The sequence below is a fragment of the Pollachius pollachius genome (genome assembly GCF_949987615.1).
Source record: "Pollachius pollachius genome assembly, chromosome: 13".
Classification (NCBI taxonomy): domain Eukaryota; kingdom Metazoa; phylum Chordata; class Actinopteri; order Gadiformes; family Gadidae; genus Pollachius; species Pollachius pollachius.
In genome coordinates, this window is record NC_136946.1 from 2,918,582 (window position 1) to 2,940,575 (window position 21,994).

General features: G+C 46.7%; 1 protein-coding gene across 5 annotated transcripts in view; it reads left to right on the forward strand.

The window, feature by feature from the left end:
* The window catches only part of col11a2 (collagen, type XI, alpha 2), a 54,120-nt gene that overhangs the window by 24,304 nt on the left and 7,822 nt on the right, over positions 1-21,994 (forward strand). For all 5 annotated transcript variants that reach the window (XM_079749665.1, XM_079749666.1, XM_079749667.1 and 2 more), the window contains 41 exons: positions 41-115; positions 637-723; positions 1,065-1,121; positions 1,535-1,588; positions 1,883-1,936; positions 2,652-2,705; positions 3,504-3,557; positions 3,788-3,841; positions 4,163-4,207; positions 4,381-4,434; positions 4,706-4,750; positions 6,391-6,444; positions 6,988-7,032; positions 7,552-7,605; positions 7,715-7,759; positions 8,325-8,378; positions 9,611-9,655; positions 10,181-10,234; positions 10,713-10,820; positions 11,073-11,126; positions 11,334-11,387; positions 11,782-11,826; positions 11,964-12,017; positions 12,139-12,183; positions 12,300-12,353; positions 13,191-13,244; positions 13,776-13,829; positions 14,403-14,600; positions 15,123-15,176; positions 15,644-15,751; positions 16,098-16,205; positions 16,449-16,502; positions 16,613-16,666; positions 16,790-16,897; positions 17,760-17,813; positions 18,499-18,552; positions 18,705-18,758; positions 20,136-20,189; positions 20,274-20,381; positions 20,646-20,699; positions 21,747-21,800. In XM_079749665.1, the coding sequence (XP_079605791.1) occupies positions 41-115; positions 637-723; positions 1,065-1,121; positions 1,535-1,588; positions 1,883-1,936; positions 2,652-2,705; positions 3,504-3,557; positions 3,788-3,841; positions 4,163-4,207; positions 4,381-4,434; positions 4,706-4,750; positions 6,391-6,444; positions 6,988-7,032; positions 7,552-7,605; positions 7,715-7,759; positions 8,325-8,378; positions 9,611-9,655; positions 10,181-10,234; positions 10,713-10,820; positions 11,073-11,126; positions 11,334-11,387; positions 11,782-11,826; positions 11,964-12,017; positions 12,139-12,183; positions 12,300-12,353; positions 13,191-13,244; positions 13,776-13,829; positions 14,403-14,600; positions 15,123-15,176; positions 15,644-15,751; positions 16,098-16,205; positions 16,449-16,502; positions 16,613-16,666; positions 16,790-16,897; positions 17,760-17,813; positions 18,499-18,552; positions 18,705-18,758; positions 20,136-20,189; positions 20,274-20,381; positions 20,646-20,699; positions 21,747-21,800 (2,622 nt within the window). The remainder of the gene's footprint in view (positions 1-40; positions 116-636; positions 724-1,064; positions 1,122-1,534; positions 1,589-1,882; positions 1,937-2,651; positions 2,706-3,503; positions 3,558-3,787; positions 3,842-4,162; positions 4,208-4,380; positions 4,435-4,705; positions 4,751-6,390; positions 6,445-6,987; positions 7,033-7,551; positions 7,606-7,714; positions 7,760-8,324; positions 8,379-9,610; positions 9,656-10,180; positions 10,235-10,712; positions 10,821-11,072; positions 11,127-11,333; positions 11,388-11,781; positions 11,827-11,963; positions 12,018-12,138; positions 12,184-12,299; positions 12,354-13,190; positions 13,245-13,775; positions 13,830-14,402; positions 14,601-15,122; positions 15,177-15,643; positions 15,752-16,097; positions 16,206-16,448; positions 16,503-16,612; positions 16,667-16,789; positions 16,898-17,759; positions 17,814-18,498; positions 18,553-18,704; positions 18,759-20,135; positions 20,190-20,273; positions 20,382-20,645; positions 20,700-21,746; positions 21,801-21,994) is intronic.

Sequence of the window (21,994 nt, forward strand, 5' to 3'; positions counted from 1 at the left end):
GATCTCATTTTAACGTACCTCCTCCCCGTCCGTCTCAAAGGGTCTGACTGGGAGGGCTGGTCTCCCTGGAGCTGATGGTCTCCCTGGACCTCCTGGTACCTCCGTCATGCTGCCCGTGAGTCTCCTTTCACCTCTGAGCCTCTTAGTCCTGGAGGACCAGGTCCTTCCTCCGTCTCGCATTGACTTGTCCCTGGGTACAAGCTAACAGCTGTCGATGATTTCGTTGTGACGTGGTGTGCATCATGGTGATGTCACGTTGGTCGTTGTGATGTCATGTTGGTCGTTGTGATGTCATGTTGTTCGTTGTGATGTCATGGTGTTCATGGTGATGTCATCTTTAGGTCATGGTTGGCATGCTAAATATGCTGCATTGGGAAGTGGGTCATTCCCCAGCTCAGTGGTGGCCCTCGTTAGTAACTTGCTAATGTCTCGTTAATAACTCTTCATTATCTTGTTAATAACTCGTTAGTATATCTCATTAGTAACTTGTTCGTTTCTCTGTAATAACTATTTAGTAACTTGTTAATAACTCGTTAGTAGTTTGTTAATAACTCGTTAGTATCTTGTTGATAACTCGTTAGTATCTCGTTAAGACGTCCTAGGTTCCTCATCATGTGATTGTTTGTCCTGCTGCAGTTCCGTTTCGGCCAGAGTGGAGGCGATAAGGGGCCCTCGGTGTCGGCTCAGGAAGCTCAGGCCGCGGCCATCTTGTCTCAGGCCAGGGTAAGTCGACTCCGCCTCCATCAGCATGATAACAGCTAGCATGTCTGTTAGCATCATACATCTACGTGGCTGGGTAGACCGAGAGGTTTGGATCAAACCATATCGAGACAATCATATGTTCTGCTGAATGAAATAAAAGGTGACAAACTGAGTAACAAAACAAGATACCACTTTCAACACAAAACAATACAAAAGAGACACATTCTTTCAAGAATACTGAACACAAGCACACATACGCGAAGTGGAATGAATGGACGTGGGTCATCATTAATCTCAGTGGTATCTCTTGAGTAATGTCAGGGACAGCCTGCCTGACGATCATGACCGCCTGTCTCCTCCAGATGGCGCTGAAGGGACCGTCTGGAGCCATGGGCTTCACCGGCCGCCCCGGACCGTTGGTGGGTCACCACCTCGATGGCCTACACCCACCTCTTCATAGACCTGGTGTCATAGTGGCCTCAACCTGTTGTCGTGGTTCCATAGAAGCTGTTGTCACGCTCACGTAGACATGTTGTCGTGGTTACAGAGAAGCCGTTGTCACGCTAACGTAGACATGTTGTCATGGTGACATTTACGTGCTGTCACACTGACAGGACATGTTGTCATGGCAACCTAGACCGGTTGACACAGTAATATGGACATGTTGTCACCGTGATATCGACCTTTTGTCACGGTGACATGTAGACCTGTTGCCATGGTTACATATAACCAGTTGCCATGGATACTGGGGATCCTGTCTTTTGGTCGAACAACGTTTAAGTGTGTGTAACATAATGACAAAGAATGAGTAAGGTTTCTCTGTCTCCTTCAGGGGAACCCTGGGAGCACCGGTTTCAAGGGCGAGGGAGGTGACCCCGGACCCCAGGTAGGTCCCTCCGTCCTACCGGCGCTAGGGAACACCGAGCAGGAGGCACAATGGAACGCGGCCATCCTCAACCGTAACGCATGACACATAAAAGTGTTATCAAACACTGTATACGGATAGAACACGCCATCTAAGCATAAAGATAAGTGATATAATGCACAGAAAAATAACCGAAGTTAAAGGGGTTAGCCCTAAAAAGCCGCCGTCCTGAGGACGGCGCGCCCTGAGCGTCTGGCTGCCTGTAGAGCAGCAGGGTCCAGCAGTCATTCACCACGGACACCTGTTGTGTTTCAGGGCCCGAGGGGTCCTCAGGGGCTATTGGGACCTCCCGGCAAATCAGGAAGAAGGGTAAGTTACACACTCGTGATGTCACTTCCTGCCGGTTCTGTCCGAGCTCGTCGCACTCGTGATGTCACTTCCTGCTGGTTCTGTCGGAGCTCATCCCGCTTATGATGTCACGTCCTGGTACTGTTCTTACGAAGCTCAGAGACAGATAAAGACTTTTCCTTCCCTAGCTTAGCGTAGCTCCACAGGATGGCGCTAAAGGCTAACCCTCTGTTCCTTCCTTAGCTTACCGTAGCTCCACATTATAGCGGTTAAGGCTAACCCTCTGTTCCCCCCTTAGCTTAGCGTAGCTCCACACTGTAGCGGCTAAGGCTAACTCTCTGTTAATTCCTTAGCTTAACATAGCTCCACAAAATAGCGCGAAAAGCTAACCCTCTGTTCCTTCCTTAGCTTATCGTAGTTCCACAGAATCGTGCTAAAAGCTAACCCTCTGTTCATTCCTTAGCTGAGCGTAGCTCCACAGTGTAGCTGTTAAGGCTATCTCTCTGTTCCTTCCTTAGCTTAGCGTATCTCCACACTGTAGCAGCTAAGGCTAACCCTCTGTTCCTTCCTTAGCTTAGCGTTGCTCCACAGTGTAGCGGTAAAGCCTAACTCTCTGTTCCTTCCTTAGCTTAGCATAGCTCCACACTGTAGTGGTTATGGATAACTCTCTGTTCCTTTCTTAGCTTAGCGTAGCTCCACAGTATAGCGGCTAAGGCTAACTCTGTGTTCCTTCCAGGGTCGTGCTGGAGCTGATGGCGCCAGAGGCATGCCAGGAGAGTCAGGGTCCAAGGTAATGTGTGTCCCTAGTGTGTGTGTGTGTGTGTGTGTGTGTGTGTGTGTGTGTGTATGTGTGTGTGTGTGTTTGTGTCCCTAGTGTGTGTCCCTAGTGTGTGACCCTAGTGTGTGTGTGTCCCTAGTGTGTGACCCTAGTGTGTGTGTGTCCCTAGTGTTTGTCCCTATTGTGTGTCCCTAGTGGATGTCCCTAGTGTGTGTCCCTATTGTGTGTGTCCTTAGTATGTGTGTGTATGTGTCTCTACTGTCTGTCCTTAGTGTGTGGCCCTACTGTGTGTCCCTAGTGTGTGTCCCTAGTGTGTGTGTGTGTGTGTGTCCCTAGTGTTTGTCCCTAGTGTGTGTCTCCCAGTGTGTGTCTCCTAGTGTGTGTCTCCCAGTGTGTGTCTCCCAGTGTGTGCCTCCTAGTGTGTGTCTCCTAGTGTGTGTCCCTAGTGTGTGTCTCCTAGTGTGTGTCCCTTGTGTGTTTATCCTAGTGTGTGTCTCCCAGTGTGTGTCCCTAGTGTGTGTCCTTAGTGTGTGTCCTTAGTGTGTGTCTCTTAGTGTGTGTCCCTAGTGTGTGTCCTTAGTGTGTGCCTCCCAGTGTGTGTCTCCCAGTGTGTGTCTCCTAGTGTGTGTCTCCTAGTGTGTGTCCCTAGTGTGTGTCTCCTAGTGTGTGTCTCCCAGTGTGTGTCCTTAGTGTGTCTCCCAGTGTGTGTCTCCTAGTGTGTGTCTCCTAGTGTGTGTCTCCTAGTGTGTGTCCCTAGTGTGTGTCTCCCAGTGTGTGTCTGTTGTAACGGGTGTGTCTTGTCTCCCTCAGGGCGACCGTGGGTTCGACGGGCTGCCCGGCCTCCCTGGCGATAAGGGCCACAGGGTAAAACAACATACACACAGCGTACACACAGCATACACACAACATACACACAGCGTACACACAAAATACACACACCATACACACAGTATACACACAGCATGCACACAGCATACACACAACATACACAAAACATACACAAAGCATACACACACCATACACACAACATACACCCAGCCGTGGATCCCTATCATGTGGAGAGGGTGTGGGTTTGATTCCTTCTGTGTTCGCAGGGCGACACGGGACCCATGGGCCCAATGGGCTCTCAGGGAGAGGACGGAGAGAGGGTGAGGACCAGCCGTCTGTCTGTCTATCTGTCTGTCTGTCTGTCTGTCTGCATGTCTGTCCGTCTGCCTGTCGGCCTGTCTGTCTGTCTGTCTGCATGTCTTTCTCTCTGTCTGTCTGTCTGTATATCTGTCTGTCTGTCTGTCTGTCTCTCTGTCTGTGTCTCTGTCCGTCTGTGTGTCTGTTTGTCGGCTGTCTGTCTGTCTGTCAGTCTGTCTATCTGTCTGTGTGTCTGTCTGTCTGTCTGTCTGTCTGTCTATCATGTACATTCAGTATTAAGAACAGTGGTGATGAGAGCGTTTTGTCCCTGTCTGCATTTCCAGGGCGACGACGGAGAGCTGGGACAGCGAGGACTCTCAGGTGAACCCGTGAGTGTTGCCATGACGATCCATCCTCTCCTATTGAATATTTGAATGACATCTGAATGTCATCGAATACAAACTATTCAACCCTATTCAGTGGCTCTGTGGTTATTAATTGTGTGTGTGTGTGTTTGTGTGTGTGTGTGTGTGTGTGTCTGTGTGTGCGTGTGTTTGTGTAGGGACCTCGTGGATTACTGGGACCTAAGGGCCCTCCTGGGATTGGTGGACCTCCAGTGAGTAGAAACCAGATCATCGAAACCACCAGGAACCTAAGAGATCTAGAACACTATCCCCCTAGAAAACTAGACCCCTTGACCACTAGCCCACTATCCCCCTAGATCACTAGATGAAGTATGCAGCTGTCTGCCGGTTTGAAGCGGACCTGCTTTGCCCAATCTGGGCTAGCCTAACGAACCTCCGGTCAGCAGACACACAAAGGATGGAAGGCCAGGTTCAGGTTGGATCTAACCACATTCCTGGTTTAACTGATCCTCTGCCTTTCAGGGCGTCCGCGGTAACGACGGCCCCCACGGACCCAAGGGAAACCTGGTGAGTAAAGACTGATGTAGGGTACATCATGATGTAGGGTACACTATGGTCCTGATGTAGGGTTACTATGGTCCTGATGTAGGTTACACTATGATGTAGGGTACACTATGGTCCTGATGTAGGGTACACTATGATTTAGGTTACACTATGATCATGATGTAGTGTACACTATGGTCCTGATGTAGGGTACACTATGGTCCTGATGTAGGGTACATGATGATGTAGGTTACACTATGATCATGATGTAGGGTACACTATAGTCCTGATGTAGGGTACACTATGGTCCTGATGTAGGGTTTACTATGATGTAGGGTCCACTATGGTGCTGATGTAGGGTACACTATGGTCCTGATGTAGGGTACACTATGGTCCTGATGTAGGGTACACTATGGTCCTGATGTAGGGTTCACTATGGTCCTGATGTAGGGTACGCTATGGTCATGATGTAGGGTACATTATGATGTAGGGTACACTATGGTGCTGATGTAGGGTACACTATGGTCCTGATGTAGGGTACACTATGGTCCTGATGTAGGGTACACTATGGTCCTGATGTAGGGTACACTATGATCATGATGTAGGGTACACTATGGTCCTGATGTAGGGTACACTATGGTCCTAATGTGGGATGCACTATGGTCCTGATTTAGGGTACAACATGGTCCTGATGTAGGGTTCACTATGATGTAGGGTCCACTATGGTGCTGATGTAGGGTACACTATGGTCCTGATGTAGGGTTCACTATGGTCCTGATGTAGGGATTACTATGGTCCTGATGTAGGGTTCACTATGGTCCTGATGTAGAGTACGCTATGGTCATGATGTAGGGTACATTATGATGTAGGGTACACTATGGTCCTGATGTAGGGTACACTATGGTCCTGATGTAGGGTACATGATGATGTAGGGTACACTATGGTCCCGATGTAGGGTACATGATGATGTAGAGTACACTATGGTCCTGATGAAGGGTACATGATGATGTAGGGTACACTATGGTCCCGATGTAGGGTACATGATGATGTAGGGTACACTATAGTCCTGATGTAGGGTACAATATGGTCCTGATGTAGGGTACACTATGGTCCTGATGTAGAGTACACTATGGTCCTGATGTAGGGTACACTATAGTCCTGATGTAGGGTACACTATGGTCCTGATGTAGGGTACACTATGGTCCTGATGTAGGGTACATGATGATGTAGGGTACACTATGGTCCCGATGTAGGGTACATGATGATGTAGGGTACACTATAGTCCTGATGTAGGGTACAATATGGTCCTGATGTAGGGTACACTATGGTCCCGATTTAGGGTACATGATGATGTAGGGTACACTATAGTCCTGATGTAGGGTACAATATGGTCCTGATGTAGGGTACACTATGGTCCTGATGTAGGGTACACTATGATGTGGGGTACACTATGGTCCTGATGTAGAGTACACTATGATGTAGGGTACACTATAGTCCTGATGTAGGGTACACTATGGTCCTGATGTAGGGTACACTATGGTCCTGATGTAGGGTACACTATGGTCCTGATGTAGAGTACACTATGATGTAGGGTACACTATGGTCCTGATGTAGGGTACACTATGATGAGGGGTACATTAGCTCTTCTTCTCCTCCTCCTCCAGGGACCACAAGGAGAGCCAGGTCCTCCAGGCCAGCAGGGAACCTCAGGGACTCAGGTGAGAGGACGGGCACATCTCTGATGTACCGTGTATGATATGATAGATATTATATATGATATATGATATTTTGAACCCCAGGTGAGAGGATTTGATTGATATACGATGTTTGATACATAATATGCGCCCACAATACACTTTGATGATATAAGATATGTCACCAAAATATTATATAAATTCAAAGATATAAGGCACAATATGCTGTAGTAAAAAGTGTGTGTGTGTGTGTGTCTGTGTGTGTGTGTGTGTGTGTGTGTGTGTGTGTGTGTGTCTGTGTCTGTGTGTGTTTAGGGTACACTATGATTTAGGTTACACTATGATCATGATGTAGGGTACACTATGGTCCTGATGTAGGGTTTACTATGGTCCTGATGTAGGGTACATGATGATGTAGGTTACACTATGATCATGATGTAGGGTACACTATAGTCCTGATGTAGGGTACACTATGGTCCTGATGTAGGGTACACTATGGTCCTGATGTAGGGTTAACTATGATGTAGGGTACACACTTATATCTTTGTGTGTGTGTGTGTTTTTCAGGGCATGCCAGGACCTCAAGGAGCCATTGGACCACCAGGGGAGAAGGTGATTGATACAAATAGATATTGATCATGAAGATATTAATGTCATAGATAGTGATTATATATTGATAATCTAGATAATGATAGCAGATATTGATAATATTGATATTGATAATATAGATATTGAACATATTATAGCATAGGTATTTATCATTTAGACATTAAAAATATTAACAGTGATTGATACATCTAAGATAATTCTTTGCTGATGAGGATGCAGATGTACTCAAAGTTTAGTTAACCAATTTGGAAATAAAGTATAGCTGAAGACCTGGGACAAATTGTTCACCTTATTGACTGAAATATTCTACAAAGTTGACTGAAAAGACTTGATAAATGAAGTTGAGTACAGCCAAACTACACTGAAAACAAAGTTAATCTTAAAATGAAGTCCAGCTCAAAGGTTGAGCTAATAATAAACATAGAACTTATTGACCCTAGCAGCGTGTGGATCACAGCGCCCCCTGTGGTGGGCTGGAGGGCTACAGGGCAGCTCTGCTAATTTTCCTCTGTTCTCCTCCAGGGCCCCACAGGCAAACCGGGGCTCCCAGGGATGCCCGGAGCCGATGGCCCCCCGGTAGGCGCCCCCCCCCCATCCCGTCCACTCACACCGATCACAGAGATACAGTAACGTCTTGACCTCGCCGTAATACTGACCTTTGACCTCTCGGACGCTGCTCTCTTAGGGTCACCCAGGAAAGGAGGGCCCCTCTGGAACCAAGGGGAACCAGGTGGGTCTCCCAACACACCTAGGGCACACATGGTTACACCTGGATACACCTGGTGTCCCAAAACCGCAGGCCTGACATGGGATGAGGTCCTATGGGGCACTGACCTTTGACCTTTGACCTCTCTGTGTTGACCTGAGACTGAGCTCCAGGGGGTAGTGGCTGTTTCCATTGATACATATATATCGATACATATATATAGATATATTGAAGAAAGACAAGCAACATATCACTGTCGTTACAGTAAGAAAGTTCATAGAACCGAATGCCAAGCAATAACTATCAGTGGGTTAACCCATTCCCCGTATACAACAGAGACAGCTAGGGTAAGATGCTACACAATGCTTAGAAGTATTTTTAAGGGCCAGGACCTACAAAATACACCTTGTGGCTGGGTCTGAGTTCTGCTCAGGACCCTTCCGGAAGCAGTCAAACATGTGGTTACAAATATTTCTTAGTGTGGCTGTGAACGTTTATTCTGTTTCCCTGTGAGCTGCGTTGATCATGTTCTCTTGGTTTGTCTTTCTCTTTCTTTCTGTCCTCCTCTTTCTCTCCCTCCGTCTCTCAGGGCCCCAGCGGCCCCCAGGGGACGATTGGGTACCCAGGGCCCAGAGGACTCAAGGTGAGCAGGAGCCCATCGTGGTCCTTCGTCTATAGTCCTTGGTCCATGGTCGTATGTCTATGGTCCATGGTCCATGGTCGTATGTCTACGGTCCATGGTCGTATGTCTATGGTCTATGGTCCATGGTCGTATGTCTATGGTCCATGGTCCATGGTCGTATGTCTACGGTCCATGGTCCATGGTCGTATGTCTACGGTCCATGGTCCATGGTCGTATGTCTACGGTCCATGGTCGTATGTCTATGGTCTATGGTCCATGGTCCATGGTCCATGGTCGTATGTCTATGGTCCATGGTCTAATGTCCATGGTCCATGGTCTATGGTATATGGTCCATGGTCGTATGTCTATGGTCCATGGTCCATGGTCTATGGTCTTTGGTCCATGGTCCATGGTCGTATGTCTATGGTCTATGGTCCATGGTCGTATGTCTATGGTCCATGGTCTATGGTCCATGGTCTATGGTCCATGATCTATGGTCTATGGTCTAATGTCTTTGGTCCATGATCTATGGTCTATGGTCTATGATCTATGGTCTATGGTCTATGGTCTATGGTCTAATGTCTTTGGTCCATGGTCTATGGTCTATGGTCCATGATCTATGGTCTATGGTCTATGGTCTATGGTCTAATGTCTTTGGTCCATGGTCTATGGTCTATGGTCCATGATCTATGGTCTATGGTCCATGGTCTATGGTCTATGGTCTATGGTCCATGGTCCATATCCTAGCATGGTCTCATCAGACCATGCTAAGCATTGATTCCCCCAGCTGGCCACACTGCCCCCAGTGGTACCTGAAGGGACTGAAGGGATACTCAGAACATACAGGAAATGTCTCCTTTTTGTTGTTTCAATATTGGTAACGAACAGATGTAACGTAATCACAAAAACTGTTGAATCTGAAGTATGTAATGTTCGTCCTTACACCAAACAACATGCACATAGATTATAGTTTTGTTCTCATTATGTAAACTAGGATAACGAGGTGTGGGTTCACATTCCTTCACTCGATTCCTCTAGACTCTTAATATTTGTTAGCATTGAATGATCGAACATTCACAATGATGTGTTCTACTTATGTACTTCATGATAACATCCTGGGTTCTGCTCACGGTCCAGACCAGAGGCTGGACCCAACCAGCTCTGATGTTGTCTGCCTGATGTTGTCTGTCTGAGGTTGCCTGTCTGTCTGATGTTGTCTGTTTGGTTGACCTCTGCTGTTCATCTCCTCTCAGGGAACTCAAGGCATTCGCGGTCTGAAGGGACACAAAGGAGAGAAGGTGGGTGGAGCTTCTCAGTGTCTCCGTACGACTCGTGACAGACCGGACTGACGCCAGTGGTGACAGTGGTCACCTCCCTGAGAAAGGTTCTGGGTTTGAACCCTGATATTTGTAGGCTGCCTGTTATTATCCTTCAGAAAGAGATTCAACCCCTACCTGCTCCTCAGTGACTTGTCTCCATATTCCCTGTAAGAGGCTGTGTATAAAAGCCTCTTCTAACTTGTATATATTCATGGATCAACGATCAAACTGCTGGAATCAACGTCAAGTCAAAGTCAGCTTCATTGTCATTTACAATGTACAAGAAAAATAGAAGAACCGATATTACGTTTGACTCTGAGTGAAATTACGTTTGTTAGTCCTAAGCTAAGAAAATGGCCGCTTGTTAATCAACTCTGAGCACTGAATCTCTCAGCTCCAATCACTACTTTTTATAGCAAATCTTTACATATTTATCACCACATATTACACAGAGAAAAGTTACATTTTTGGTGTTTTGTGGTTCATGGTCTGTTGTGTTTTCAGGGCGAGGATGGTTTCCCAGGAGTTAAGGGAGATTTTGGAGTCAAAGGAGAGAGGGTGAGTAGAAACATGGAAGGTCGACACGTTCAATCTAGCATTTATGTCAACCTTTGAAAGAGAATAAAAATAGGATTTGATTTTCCTTATATTTTTCTTTAAGCTGTCAAATTTTTGATATTATTACTAGTATATTTTAGATCAATCATAAATGTCAATCAAGTCATCAGATTTTAATAATTGTATTTGGTTCGACTGTACAGCTGCAATGGCTGCATTGTCCACTAGGTGGAGATTTTCCCAAACCCTATTTATAAAGAGACGTTGACAACAGAGTAAAAAATCAATACAATGCTAAAAAAGTAGAATATACAAAACACCTATTATTAAAAATACCCCAAATTCTCAAATTAAAACAATACTTAAATATATAAAACACTGTACAGTGCACATGTCTGAGTGACGGGTTACGACGCTGTCTCGGGCCTGACATCCGGGTTTACGTCTAACGTCCGTGTCTGCGTTTCCATGGCAACAGGGCGAGCTGGGCGTCCCAGGCCCCAGGGGGGAGGACGGTCCCGAGGGGCCCAAGGGCCGCGTGGGGCCCCCAGGTGAACTGGGACCCATCGGTCTGGTCGGAGAGAAGGTGGGTTCTGTGGGTTCGGTACACACACGTGTGTGTGTACACACACGTGTGTGTGTACACACATGTGGTTTTATCATCAGTAGGGGGTCAGTGGTGGACCCCCAGACCAAAGGTTCTGGGTTCAAACCCCGATGCCCATGGTCTGATCAGAGAGCAAGATGGCCCCTGGATGTGTAGAATATATACATATATATATTGATTGATTGATGCCTTTACCTTGTCTCATCGTTTATCCTGATCGTCTGATTCCAGGGAAAACTTGGCGTTCCCGGCCTTCCTGGTTATCCTGGAAGACAAGGGCCGAAGGTAAGACACCCCCTCACTTCATTCACTCACTTACTCATTCAGTCATTCACTTCACTCCCTCACTTCCTCATTCATTTCATTCACTCCCTCACTTACTCGAGTTATTCACTCATTAACCCGTCCCATTCCTCCCCCTTTACATTTCATTCACTCTCACTCCCCTGTCTGGATTCATCCATTCATTCCCCTCTTTTCCATGTTCTCCAGGGTTCTCTTGGATTCCCTGGGTTCCCCGGGTCAAACGGAGAGAAGGGAGCCAGGGTGAGTACGGGCTGATGACACCAGCTGGCTGACGCATGTCTGGGGTGCCAGATCGTGAGCCACATCCCCCTCAGACCCCTGGTGGGGAGGAGGAGGTCTGAGGTGGAGGAGGAGGTCTGAGGTGGAGGTGGAGGTCTGAGGTGGAGGTGGAGGTCTGAGGTGGAGGTGGAGGTCTGGTGGGATGGTGGAGGTGCGGGGGTGAAGACTTAGTCTCAGGAACCTGTGCAGAATTTAATGCAGGAAGGTCAAAAAAGGAAATGGGTGGGACATCGTTCTTGGAGTCAATCAAGGATGGCAGCCAATCAAACGGCTGCCTCAGGATGAGGTCTTGCTGTATAGGATCTGGGTAGAGGGAGATCCACCAGGATCATGAGTTCTTCTTGTCTCTCCTCAGGGTCTGGGGGGCAAAGCTGGACCACGAGGACAGAGAGGACCAACGGTACAGAGATTATTCATCCATCCATTTCGATATTTAATCAACAAATGAATGGTTCGTTAAAAACCCAAGCATTCACTCACTAATTATCTCTTTCTTTTGTCGATCCATCTCTCTCTCTTTCTCTCTCTCTCTCTCAGGGACCCAGAGGACAGAGAGGGCCAAGGGGGGGTACCGGTAAATCCGGAGCCAAGGTACGCCCTTCCATCACGAGTTATAAACCATAGTTCATGACATCCTCTTCATTACGCTACAACTTTATTACATTGTTGTTTTCACCCCATCTCTTAAGCTCCCCTCCATCTTGTTTTCCAGGGAACCTCAGGAAGTGACGGACCCCACGGACCACTAGGAGAGAGGGTAGGTGTCGGACCCCTTCTTTCTCACAATCGTTTTCGGCCCTCATAATAAACGCTGATTCACTGTAATGCTAGAACGCTAAGTCACTGTAACACTAAACTGCTTTGTGTTCTCAGGGTCTGCCCGGAGCCCAGGGAGCCAACGGATTCCCCGGACCCAAAGGACCTCCCGTAAGTCCCCGCTTAAACGCTCAAACCCACGCTTAAACACGCATTTAACCACATACTTGATTAACACTGGTTAAACACACACTTCAAAACAAACGCCTAGACACACACGCTTAAACACCGATTAAACAGACACACTTAAACATGTGCTTAAACCCACGGCTAAACACACAAGCCTTGGCACACATGCTTAAACACTGGTTAAACACACACTTAAACACACACTTAAACACATGCTTAAATACACACGTTTAAACACACCCTTAAACACATGCTTAAATAAGTTTAAACAAACATGCTTAAACACATTTAAACACAAGCTTAAACACACACTCTTAAACAAACACGTTTAAACACACGCTTGTTCTTAAACACACATAACATGACATGTCTTGTCCACGCTTAAAATACACACTTAAACACAAAACTACTCATGACATGACTTGACCAAGCTAAGGTACCAAACTACTTATAACATATCTAGTCCACACTTTGGACCCATAGAGGGAAAATTGCGTCCATATTTACTTCTCATCTGACTTTTAAAGCTTTGTGTATTTGGGTGGGGATCCATCCATAGCAACTCAATTTAACCCACTACATCACTCTTCAAAGTAAACCCTAAAAGTAGTTTTAGGGTTTGGGTGTCCTTTAAATATACGCCTCAACACCAAACTTCTTCAAACACAAGTGGAACTAATTCAAACTTGAACAAGACTTAAACCTCGTCAGATTCTGACATCCTAAAGTCCAGTTCAGTGTTGGGTAGTCCTTGTTAGGCTCCCCATCATGGATCCAGGGGTATGAGTGGTCTGTGACGCCATGCTGTTGTTCTTTCAGGGCCCTCCAGGGAAAGACGGACTGCCCGGTCACCCAGGACAGAGAGGAGAAGTGGTGAGGCTTCAATAAGTACATTGCAGTTCAACCTCCAGGGTTTAAGATCTATTGGGTTTGTTTAAGGATAATTATATTTACATTTAAGGTATATTATGTAACTTTAAGGTGTAACATATATCAGTGGATGGTATATTATGTATATGAGTTGAAGCTTTATTATATATCAGTTTAAGGTAGATGCGGTTAAGGTGTTTGTATATGTTTGAGGTATATTAAATATGAGTTGAAGGTATTTTAAACCAGATGAAGGTTTACTCTTAGTCTATTCTGGTCTTCAGGAGTTAAATATATCATATATTAGTTTAGGGTATATTTTAGGTTAGTTTAAGCTATGTTAAACCAGTTGAACTTCAACTTCAATATACCTTCAACTGTTAAAGGTATATTCTGACTGTATTCTGGTCTTCGGGGGTAAAGTATATTATAGGTTACTTTATGGTGTGTTATATATTAGTTTATGGTAGATTCGTTAGTTGAAGGTATAATACACCAGGTGGAGGCGTGTTCTGAGTGCGTTCTGCTCCTCAGGGTTTCCAAGGTAAAGTGGGACCACCAGGACCTCCTGGAGTCGTCGGGCCTCAGGTACGTTCCAGAAGGTTTTATCTAATATCATTCTACTTTATCTTTACCACTTGTAGTCGCGTATTATTAGACTAGTAGACTAAACTGCAACTCTTATGTACTCATTCGTCAACTTGCTCTCCTGCTCCATCTCTCCTCCTCTTCCTCCTCCTCTTCCTCCATCTCTCCTCCTCTTCCTCCATCTCTCCTCCTCTTCCTCCACCTCTCCTCCTCTTCCTCCTAGTCTTCCTCCTCCTCTTCCTCCATCTCTCCTCCTCTTCCTCCTCCTCTTCCTCCTCCTCTTCCTCCATCGCTCCTCCTCTTCCTCCACCTCTCCTCCTCTTCCTCCTCCTCTTCCTCCATCTCTCCTCCTCTTCCTCCACCTCTCCTCTCCTCCTCCTCCTCCATCTCTCCTCCCCTTCCGCCACCTCTCCACCTCCTCCTCTCTGCCTCCTCCTCTCCTCCTCATCCTCCCCCCCTCCTCTTCCTCCTCCTCCACCTCTCCTCCTCTTCCTCCACCTCTCCTCCTCTTCCGCCACCTCTCCACCTCCTCCTCTTCCCCCTCCTCCTCCACCCTTCCCTCCGTCCACCCAGGGCCCGTCAGGAGAGACCGGTCCATTGGGAGAGCGGGGCCACCCAGGGCCCCCGGGACCCCCTGGGGAGCAGGGTCTGTCAGGACCTTCAGGGAAAGAGGGCACCAAGGGAGACCCCGGTCCAGCAGGAGGCCCCGGCAAGGACGGACCCGCAGGCCTGAGGGGCTTCCCTGGGGAGCGAGGCCTGCCCGGCACCCCCGTGAGTCTGGGTCTATGGAGAGGGACAGGCCATGACTGTTGTCAGGCTACGATCTGTAGAGGGTATAGAGATGGTTTATCTATGCCTGCTCCAAGACAGGGATTTAACTTTGTGGGGAGTACTGCAATCTGTTTCTAGGGTTATAATCTGTAGTCTGGGTGCTATTAAAACTATAGGATTATAATCTGTAATCTGGGTGCTGTTAAAACTATAGGATTATAATCTGTAATCTGGGTGCTGTTACAATTACAGGATTATAATCTGTAATCTGGGTGCTGTTAAAATTACAGGATTATAATCTGTAATCTGGGTGCTATTAAAAATACAGGATTATAATCTGTAATCTGGGTGCTATTAAAAATACAGGATTGTAATCTGTTATCTGGGTGATAATAAAACTGCAGGATTATAATCTGTAATATGGGTGATATTCAAACTACAGGATTATGAATCTGGGTGATATTAAAACTACAGGAGTATAATCTGTAATCTGCGTTAATCTCTTGGTGTTTCGTTCCCCAGGGAGGCGGTGGTTTGAAGGGAAGCGAAGGACCTGCTGGACCCCCAGGACCCGCGGTACGTCCTGACAGAACCCCCCCGCCCCTAACTCTAGACCGGACCCCCGTCAACCTGTCTCCACAAGACTGTTGTCCAAACAAGACTGTTCTTCTAACAAGACTGTTGTTACTATGAGACTGTTTTCTGTGCAAGACTGTTGTTTTACCAGGACTATTGTCCCTACAAGACTGTTGTCTAATTAAAACAGTTGTCTAATCAAGAATAATATCACACAAAAATACGTTTACGTTTGATTCCCCGATGTCCATAGCGTGTTGGAACTCCCCAGTCACCGAGGTTACGAGGGTCCGGCTGTTGACTAAACAGTGAATATTCTCAGTAGTAGTGGACCCTCCAGTCACCCAGTATGATGCCCACCATGTTGGGTGTCGTTCATCCTTCCTCTGAAGCCCGTTGTGGAGAGAGGTTCTGCCGTTGGCGTGCGGGCGGGGGTCTCACCTGTGGTTCTGGGGTTCTGTGTCCAGGGGTCCCCCGGAGAGAGAGGAGGAGCCGGCACCGCAGGCCCCATCGGACCCCCTGGCCGGCCAGGCCCCCAGGGGCCCCCCGGAAACGCTGGGGAGAAAGGAGGACCCGTGAGTACAGGAAGGATTTAACAGGAAGTTCGGCTGATAACAGGAAGTTCAACTGATAACAGGATGTTCAATAGCCAACACTAAGCCCAACAGTGAATATGATGTTTAACCGCTAACAGGAAGTAAAACTGCGGCCGAGAAGTTGAACTGCTAACAGGGAATATTGCGTTAGTGACAGTACTTTTCAGAAATTACAATGAGTTCAGTAACTACTGATAGTCAAACTGCTAACATGAAGTTTAACTGCTGACAGGCAGCTGTAGAGTTAACAGGAAGTCCTAGCACTGACAGGAAGTCCTAGCGCTGGCAGGAAGTGGTAGAGCTAACAGGCGGTTGTGTCTCTCAGGGTGAGAAGGGTCCTCTGGGGCCAGCCGGACGAGATGGAGTCCAGGGGCCCGTCGGTCTGCCCGGAGCCGCAGGAACCCCTGGGGTGCCCGGAGAGGACGGAGACAAGGCCAGTACCAGAACCACTCAGAGCTGGATCGATATTATAAACCCAGACAAACCTCGCTAAGCTTGCCAGCTTTTTTTATTCTTTTGTCGTAATACTATACTGTCGTTTGCTGTGCCTTTTGTCCTGTGGTGCGTGCATGTATGTGTGTGTTCCGTTAATGTCGTGTTATGGGTTACATAGTGTGCATTGCGTTGTGCATGTTCGTGTTGTTTGTTCACGTTGTTTGTGTTGTTGTCCCTCCAGGGTGAAGTTGGAGAGCACGGCCAGAAGGGGGCGAAGGGAGGCAAAGGCGAACACGTGAGTCCTAGTGCTGCTTTAAGACAGGGTGGGGGAGGGGAGAGAAGGGGGGGGGTGGGGTTCTGCACCGGGTTCTGACCCGGTACTGATTGTGTTTGTGTTGCGGACAGGGCCCTCCCGGACCACCAGGACCTATGGGCCCCGTGGGCCAGCCTGGATCCGCTGTGAGTAATGACGCACCCAGCAGAACCATTGATGGCCCCTCATTTGTTGAGGGCCCCTCAGTACAGCAGAGTACTGGTGTTCAGCGAACTAACGGACCCTTGTGTCTCGCCGGGGCCCGACAGGGAGCTGATGGAGAGCTGGGACTCAGGGGACAGCAGGGGCCGTTCGGCTCCAAGGGAGATGAAGGCTCCAGAGGGTTCCCCGGGGCCCCCGGACCCATCGGACTACAGGTGTGTTGGACCTCAGGGACCTCATCCCAAAACTGTTAGGCTGGTCTTTATCACAGTTAGGCTGGTGTCTATCACAGTTAGGCTGGGCTTTATCATTTACATTTACATTTACATTTAGGGCATTTAGCAGACGCTTTTATCCAAAGCGACTTACAATAAGTGCATTTGTTACAATAAGTACATTTGTCATAAGAAGGGAAACAATATATCGCTGTCGGTACAGTAAATATGTTCATAGAACCAAGTGCAAGTATTACAATCACTAGGCTAACCCATTCCCCGTGTAAAGCAGTGATAGCAGCTACTGTAGATGCTACATAATTAAGTACCTTGAATAAGTGCAATGTACAAGTGCCAGGACGTACAACATTCAATAGTGGCTGTGCATTGGTTTCTATGCAGAGACGAGGTGAACTCTGAACAGGTGAGTTTTGAGTCTTTTGTCACAGTTAGGCTGATCTCTATCACAGTTAGGCTGGTATTCATCACAGCTACAGTCTGTCCTTTATCAAAGTCTGTCCTCTATCACAACTACAGTCTGTCCTTTATCACAGTCTGTCCTCTATCACAGCTACAGTCTGTCCTTTATCACAGTCTGTCCTTTATCAAAGTCTGTCCTTCATCACAGTCTGTCCTTTATCACAGCTACAGTCTGTCCTTTATCACAGTCTGTCGTCTTTCACAGCTACAGTCTGTCCTTTATCACAGTATCACAGTCCTCTTTCACAGCTACAGTCTGTCCTCCATCACAGCTGCAGTCTGTCCTCTATAACAACTACAGCCTGTCCTCTATCACAGCTACATCCTTTATCCCAGTTCGTTCCCAGTGAGCAGGGGATCATGTGTGTGTTCTTGCAAACAGGGCCTTCCAGGACCCTCCGGAGAGAAGGGTGAGACCGGCGATGTTGGACCCATGGTACGTACCCCGCCCTGGTCTGTAGTACTGGGACAGAGAGGGTCAGCCCTGGGAACTCTGTGTAGCCTATAATATTACCAATGCAGTGTAGCCTATTGATAATAGTCATGCCGGGTAGCCTAGTATATTAGCTATGCTCTGTAGCCGAGCATATGAGCCATGCTACGTAACCTAGCGATGTTAGCCATGCTATATAACCTAGCAATGTGAGCCATGCTACGTAAGTTAGCAATATTAGCCATGCTACATAACCCAGCGATGTTTGCCATACTATGTGACATAGAAATGTTAGCCATGCTATATAACCTAGCAATGTGAGCCATGCTACGTGTCCTAGCCATGTGAGCCATGCTATACAACCTAGCGATGTTAGCCGTTCTACATAACCTAGCGATGTGAGCGATGCTGCATAACCTAGCAATGTTAGCCATGTTACGTAACCTAGAAATGTTAGCCATGCTATATAACCTACGGTTATGCTACGGGAACTAGCGCTGTGAGCCATGCTACATAACCTAGCAATGTGAGTCATGCTATATAACCTAGCGATGTTAGCCATGCTACGTGACCTAGGGCTGTGAGCCATGCTACGTGACCTAGCGATGTTAGCCATGCTATGTAACTCAGCGATGTGAGCCCTGCTACGTGACCTAGCGCTGTGAGCTAGCATGTGTCTGTGTTGCAGGGCCCCCCTGGACCCCCTGGTCCCCGCGGCCCTGCTGGTTCTAGCGGCGCTGATGTGAGTACCGACCGGTCTTTTTCAGTTCATCCTGTTGGTGTTCTCTGTTGACCTATGACCTCTGTGAAGCTACGCTAGGATACGATGCTAACGGCGGTGTGTTGATGATGTAACGCCTCGTTTTCTCTCCCGCCCCCCTCGCCCCATCTCAGGGTCCCCAAGGACCCCCAGGTGGGATAGGAAACCCTGGACCGCTGGGAGAGAAGGTACGCACACCACAGCTCACATGCACTCAGCTGAAGGCTATAAACAATGTTACATAGAGTTTACAGTACACTATATACTGTAAACTCTGTGTTACATACAGTATACAGTGTACTATATACTATGTTTACATATAGTGTATTGTATACTATGTGTTACATACAGTATACAGTAGAATATATACTATGTGTTACATACAGTGTACAGCATACTGTGATACATACAGTGTACAGTATACTATGTTTTACATACAGTATACTATGTGTTACATACAGTATACTATATACTCTGTGTTACATACAGTATACAGTACACTATATAATGTAAACTCTGTTAAATACAGTATACAGTGTACAGTACACTATATACTGTAAACTTTGTGTTACATACAGTATACAGTACACTATATAGTGTAAACTATGTGTTACATACAGTATACAGTATACTATATGCTATGTTTTCATATAGTGTATTGTATACTTACAGTATCCAGTAGAATATATACTATGTGTTACATACAGTATACAGCATACTATGTGTTACATACAGTGTACAGTATACTATGTTTTACATACAGTATACTATGTGTTACATACAGTGTACAGTATACTATGTTTTACATACAGTATACTATATACTATGTGATACTTACAGTAAACAGTATACTATGTGTTACATACAGTATACAGTATACAGTACACTATATACTGTAAACGCTGTGCTACATACAGTATACAGTGTACTATATACTATGTTTACATATAGTGCATTGTATACTATGTTTTACATACAGTATACTATGTGTTACATACAGTATACTATATACTATGTGTTACTTACAGTAAACAGTATACTGTGTTACATACAGTATACTATGTACTATGTGTTACATACAGTATACAGTATACAGTACACTATATACTGTAAACTCTGTGTTACATACAGTATACATTATACTATAAACCATGTTTTACATAGCATACTGTATACAGTATACTATATACTATTTGTTACATACATTATCACGTTCGTAATTGATATTAACATGATGTATTTTTTTCTCTCCTGTGCTATTCTATACTCTTCTGCCCTACGCGATGCTATGCTGTTTTTACTTCCATTCTATTGTATTCTACTACACCACATGTTATGCTATGCTATATGCTACGCCCTATGCTACGCTATACTTCTGCACTCTATTCTGCTCTGCTCCCCCATATGCTATGCTACCCTACGCGCGATGCTATGCTACCCTACGCTACACTACGCGCGATGCTATGCTACCCTACGCTACACTACGCGCGATGCTATGCTACCCTACGCTACACTACGCGCGATGCTATGCTACCCTATGCTACGCAACGCCGTGTGTCTGACAGGGAGAGGCGGGTGAGGGCGGACCCCCGGGTATTGGAGGAGAGCCAGGGAAGAAGGTGAGTGTCCCCGCCCCCCTAACACCATGAGAGGGCCCTGATTGGTCCACAGAGGTGACTGACAGTGCTTTGGCCCAATGGCAGGGTCCCCGTGGAGAGCGAGGGGAGAAGGGAGAGTCGGGGCAACCGGGACTATCCGGTCCGTCCGGAGGACGCGGAAGACCAGGAGACGACGGACCTAAAGGAAACCCGGTAACACACACACACACACACACACAAGTAGTAGTCGTCATGACGATGGTGAGGTGTGATGATGTCATGACGATGGTGAGGTGTGATGATGTCATGGCGATGGTGAGGAGTGATGATGTCATGGCGATGGTGAGGAGTGATGATGTCATGGCGATGGTGAGGAGTGATGATGTCATGGCGATGGTGAGGAGTGATGATGTCATGGTGATGGTGAGGAGTGATGATGTCATGGCGATGGTGTGTTGACGTGGTCCATCCCTTCAGGGTCCCGTTGGTTTCCCTGGCGACCCCGGCCCCCCCGGAGAGCTCGGACCCAGAGTAAGTTCTAACCCTCTCTTTACCGGTCAACTACTACCTTGACTAGTCCCTCTTGATAACCTTAACTAGTCCCTCTTGACAACTTTAACTAGTCCCTCCTGACAACTTTAACTAGTCCCTGTTAATTACCTGACCTAGTCCCTCTTGATAACCTTAACTGGTTCCTCCTGATAACCTTAATTAGTCCCTGTTAGTTACCCTAACTAGTCCCTGTTTGTTACCCTAACTAGTCCCTGTTAATTACCTTAACTAGTCCCTCTTGATAACCTTAACTGGTTCCTCCTGATAACCCTAATTAGTCCCTGTTAGTTACCCTAACTAGTCCCTGTTAGTTACCCTTACTAGTCCCTGTTAATTACCTTAACTAGTCCATGTTAGATACCTTAACTAGTCCATGCTTATTACTGTACCTAGTCCCTGTTAGGTATCTAAACTAAATAATGTAAACAATAACCATGTTCAGGCTCAGACCTTGATGAGTATGCTTGTGCTGAGTCTCGTTCTATTCAGACCTTGATAAGTTAGCTCGTGCTGAGTCTCCTTGTGCTCAGACCTTGATAAGTTAGCTCGTGCTGAGTCTCCTTGTATTCAGACCTTGATAAGTTAGCTCGTGCTGAGTCTCATTGTGCTCAGACCTTGATAAGTTAGCTCGTGCTGAGTCTCCTTGTGTTCAGACCTTGATGAGTTAGCTGGTGCTAAGTCTCCTTAGCCTCAGACCTTGATAAGTTAGCTGGTGTTGAGTCTGCTTAGGCTCAGACCTTGATAAGTTAGCTCGTGCTGAGTCTCCTTGTGTTCAGACCTTGATGAGTTAGCTGGTGCTAAGTCTCCTTAGCCTCAGACCTTGATAAGTTAGCTGGTGTTGAGTCTGCTTAGGCTCAGATCTTGATGAGTTAGCTGGTGCTGAGTCTGCTTAGGCTCAGACTTTGATGAGTTAGCTGGTGTTGAGTCTGCTTAGGCTCAGACCTTGATGAGTTAGCTGGTGTTGAGTCTGCTTAGGCTCAGACCTTGATGAGTTAGCTGGTGCTGAGTCTTCTTGCGTTCCCTTAGGGTCAGGACGGAGCCAAGGGAGACCGAGGAGAGGACGGAGAGCAAGGAGAAGCTGTGAGTTTCCTCTTACTTTACTTTACAATATAACTATGTTTTATTGACTAAACACACTATAGTTATTTTTTACTGAATAGTCATACTATAGTTAGGTTTTCTGACTTCAGACACTTTTTTTTATGCTTTATTGACTAATATCATGTAGAGATACATTTGTTATGTTTTACTACACATACTATAGTTATGTTTTA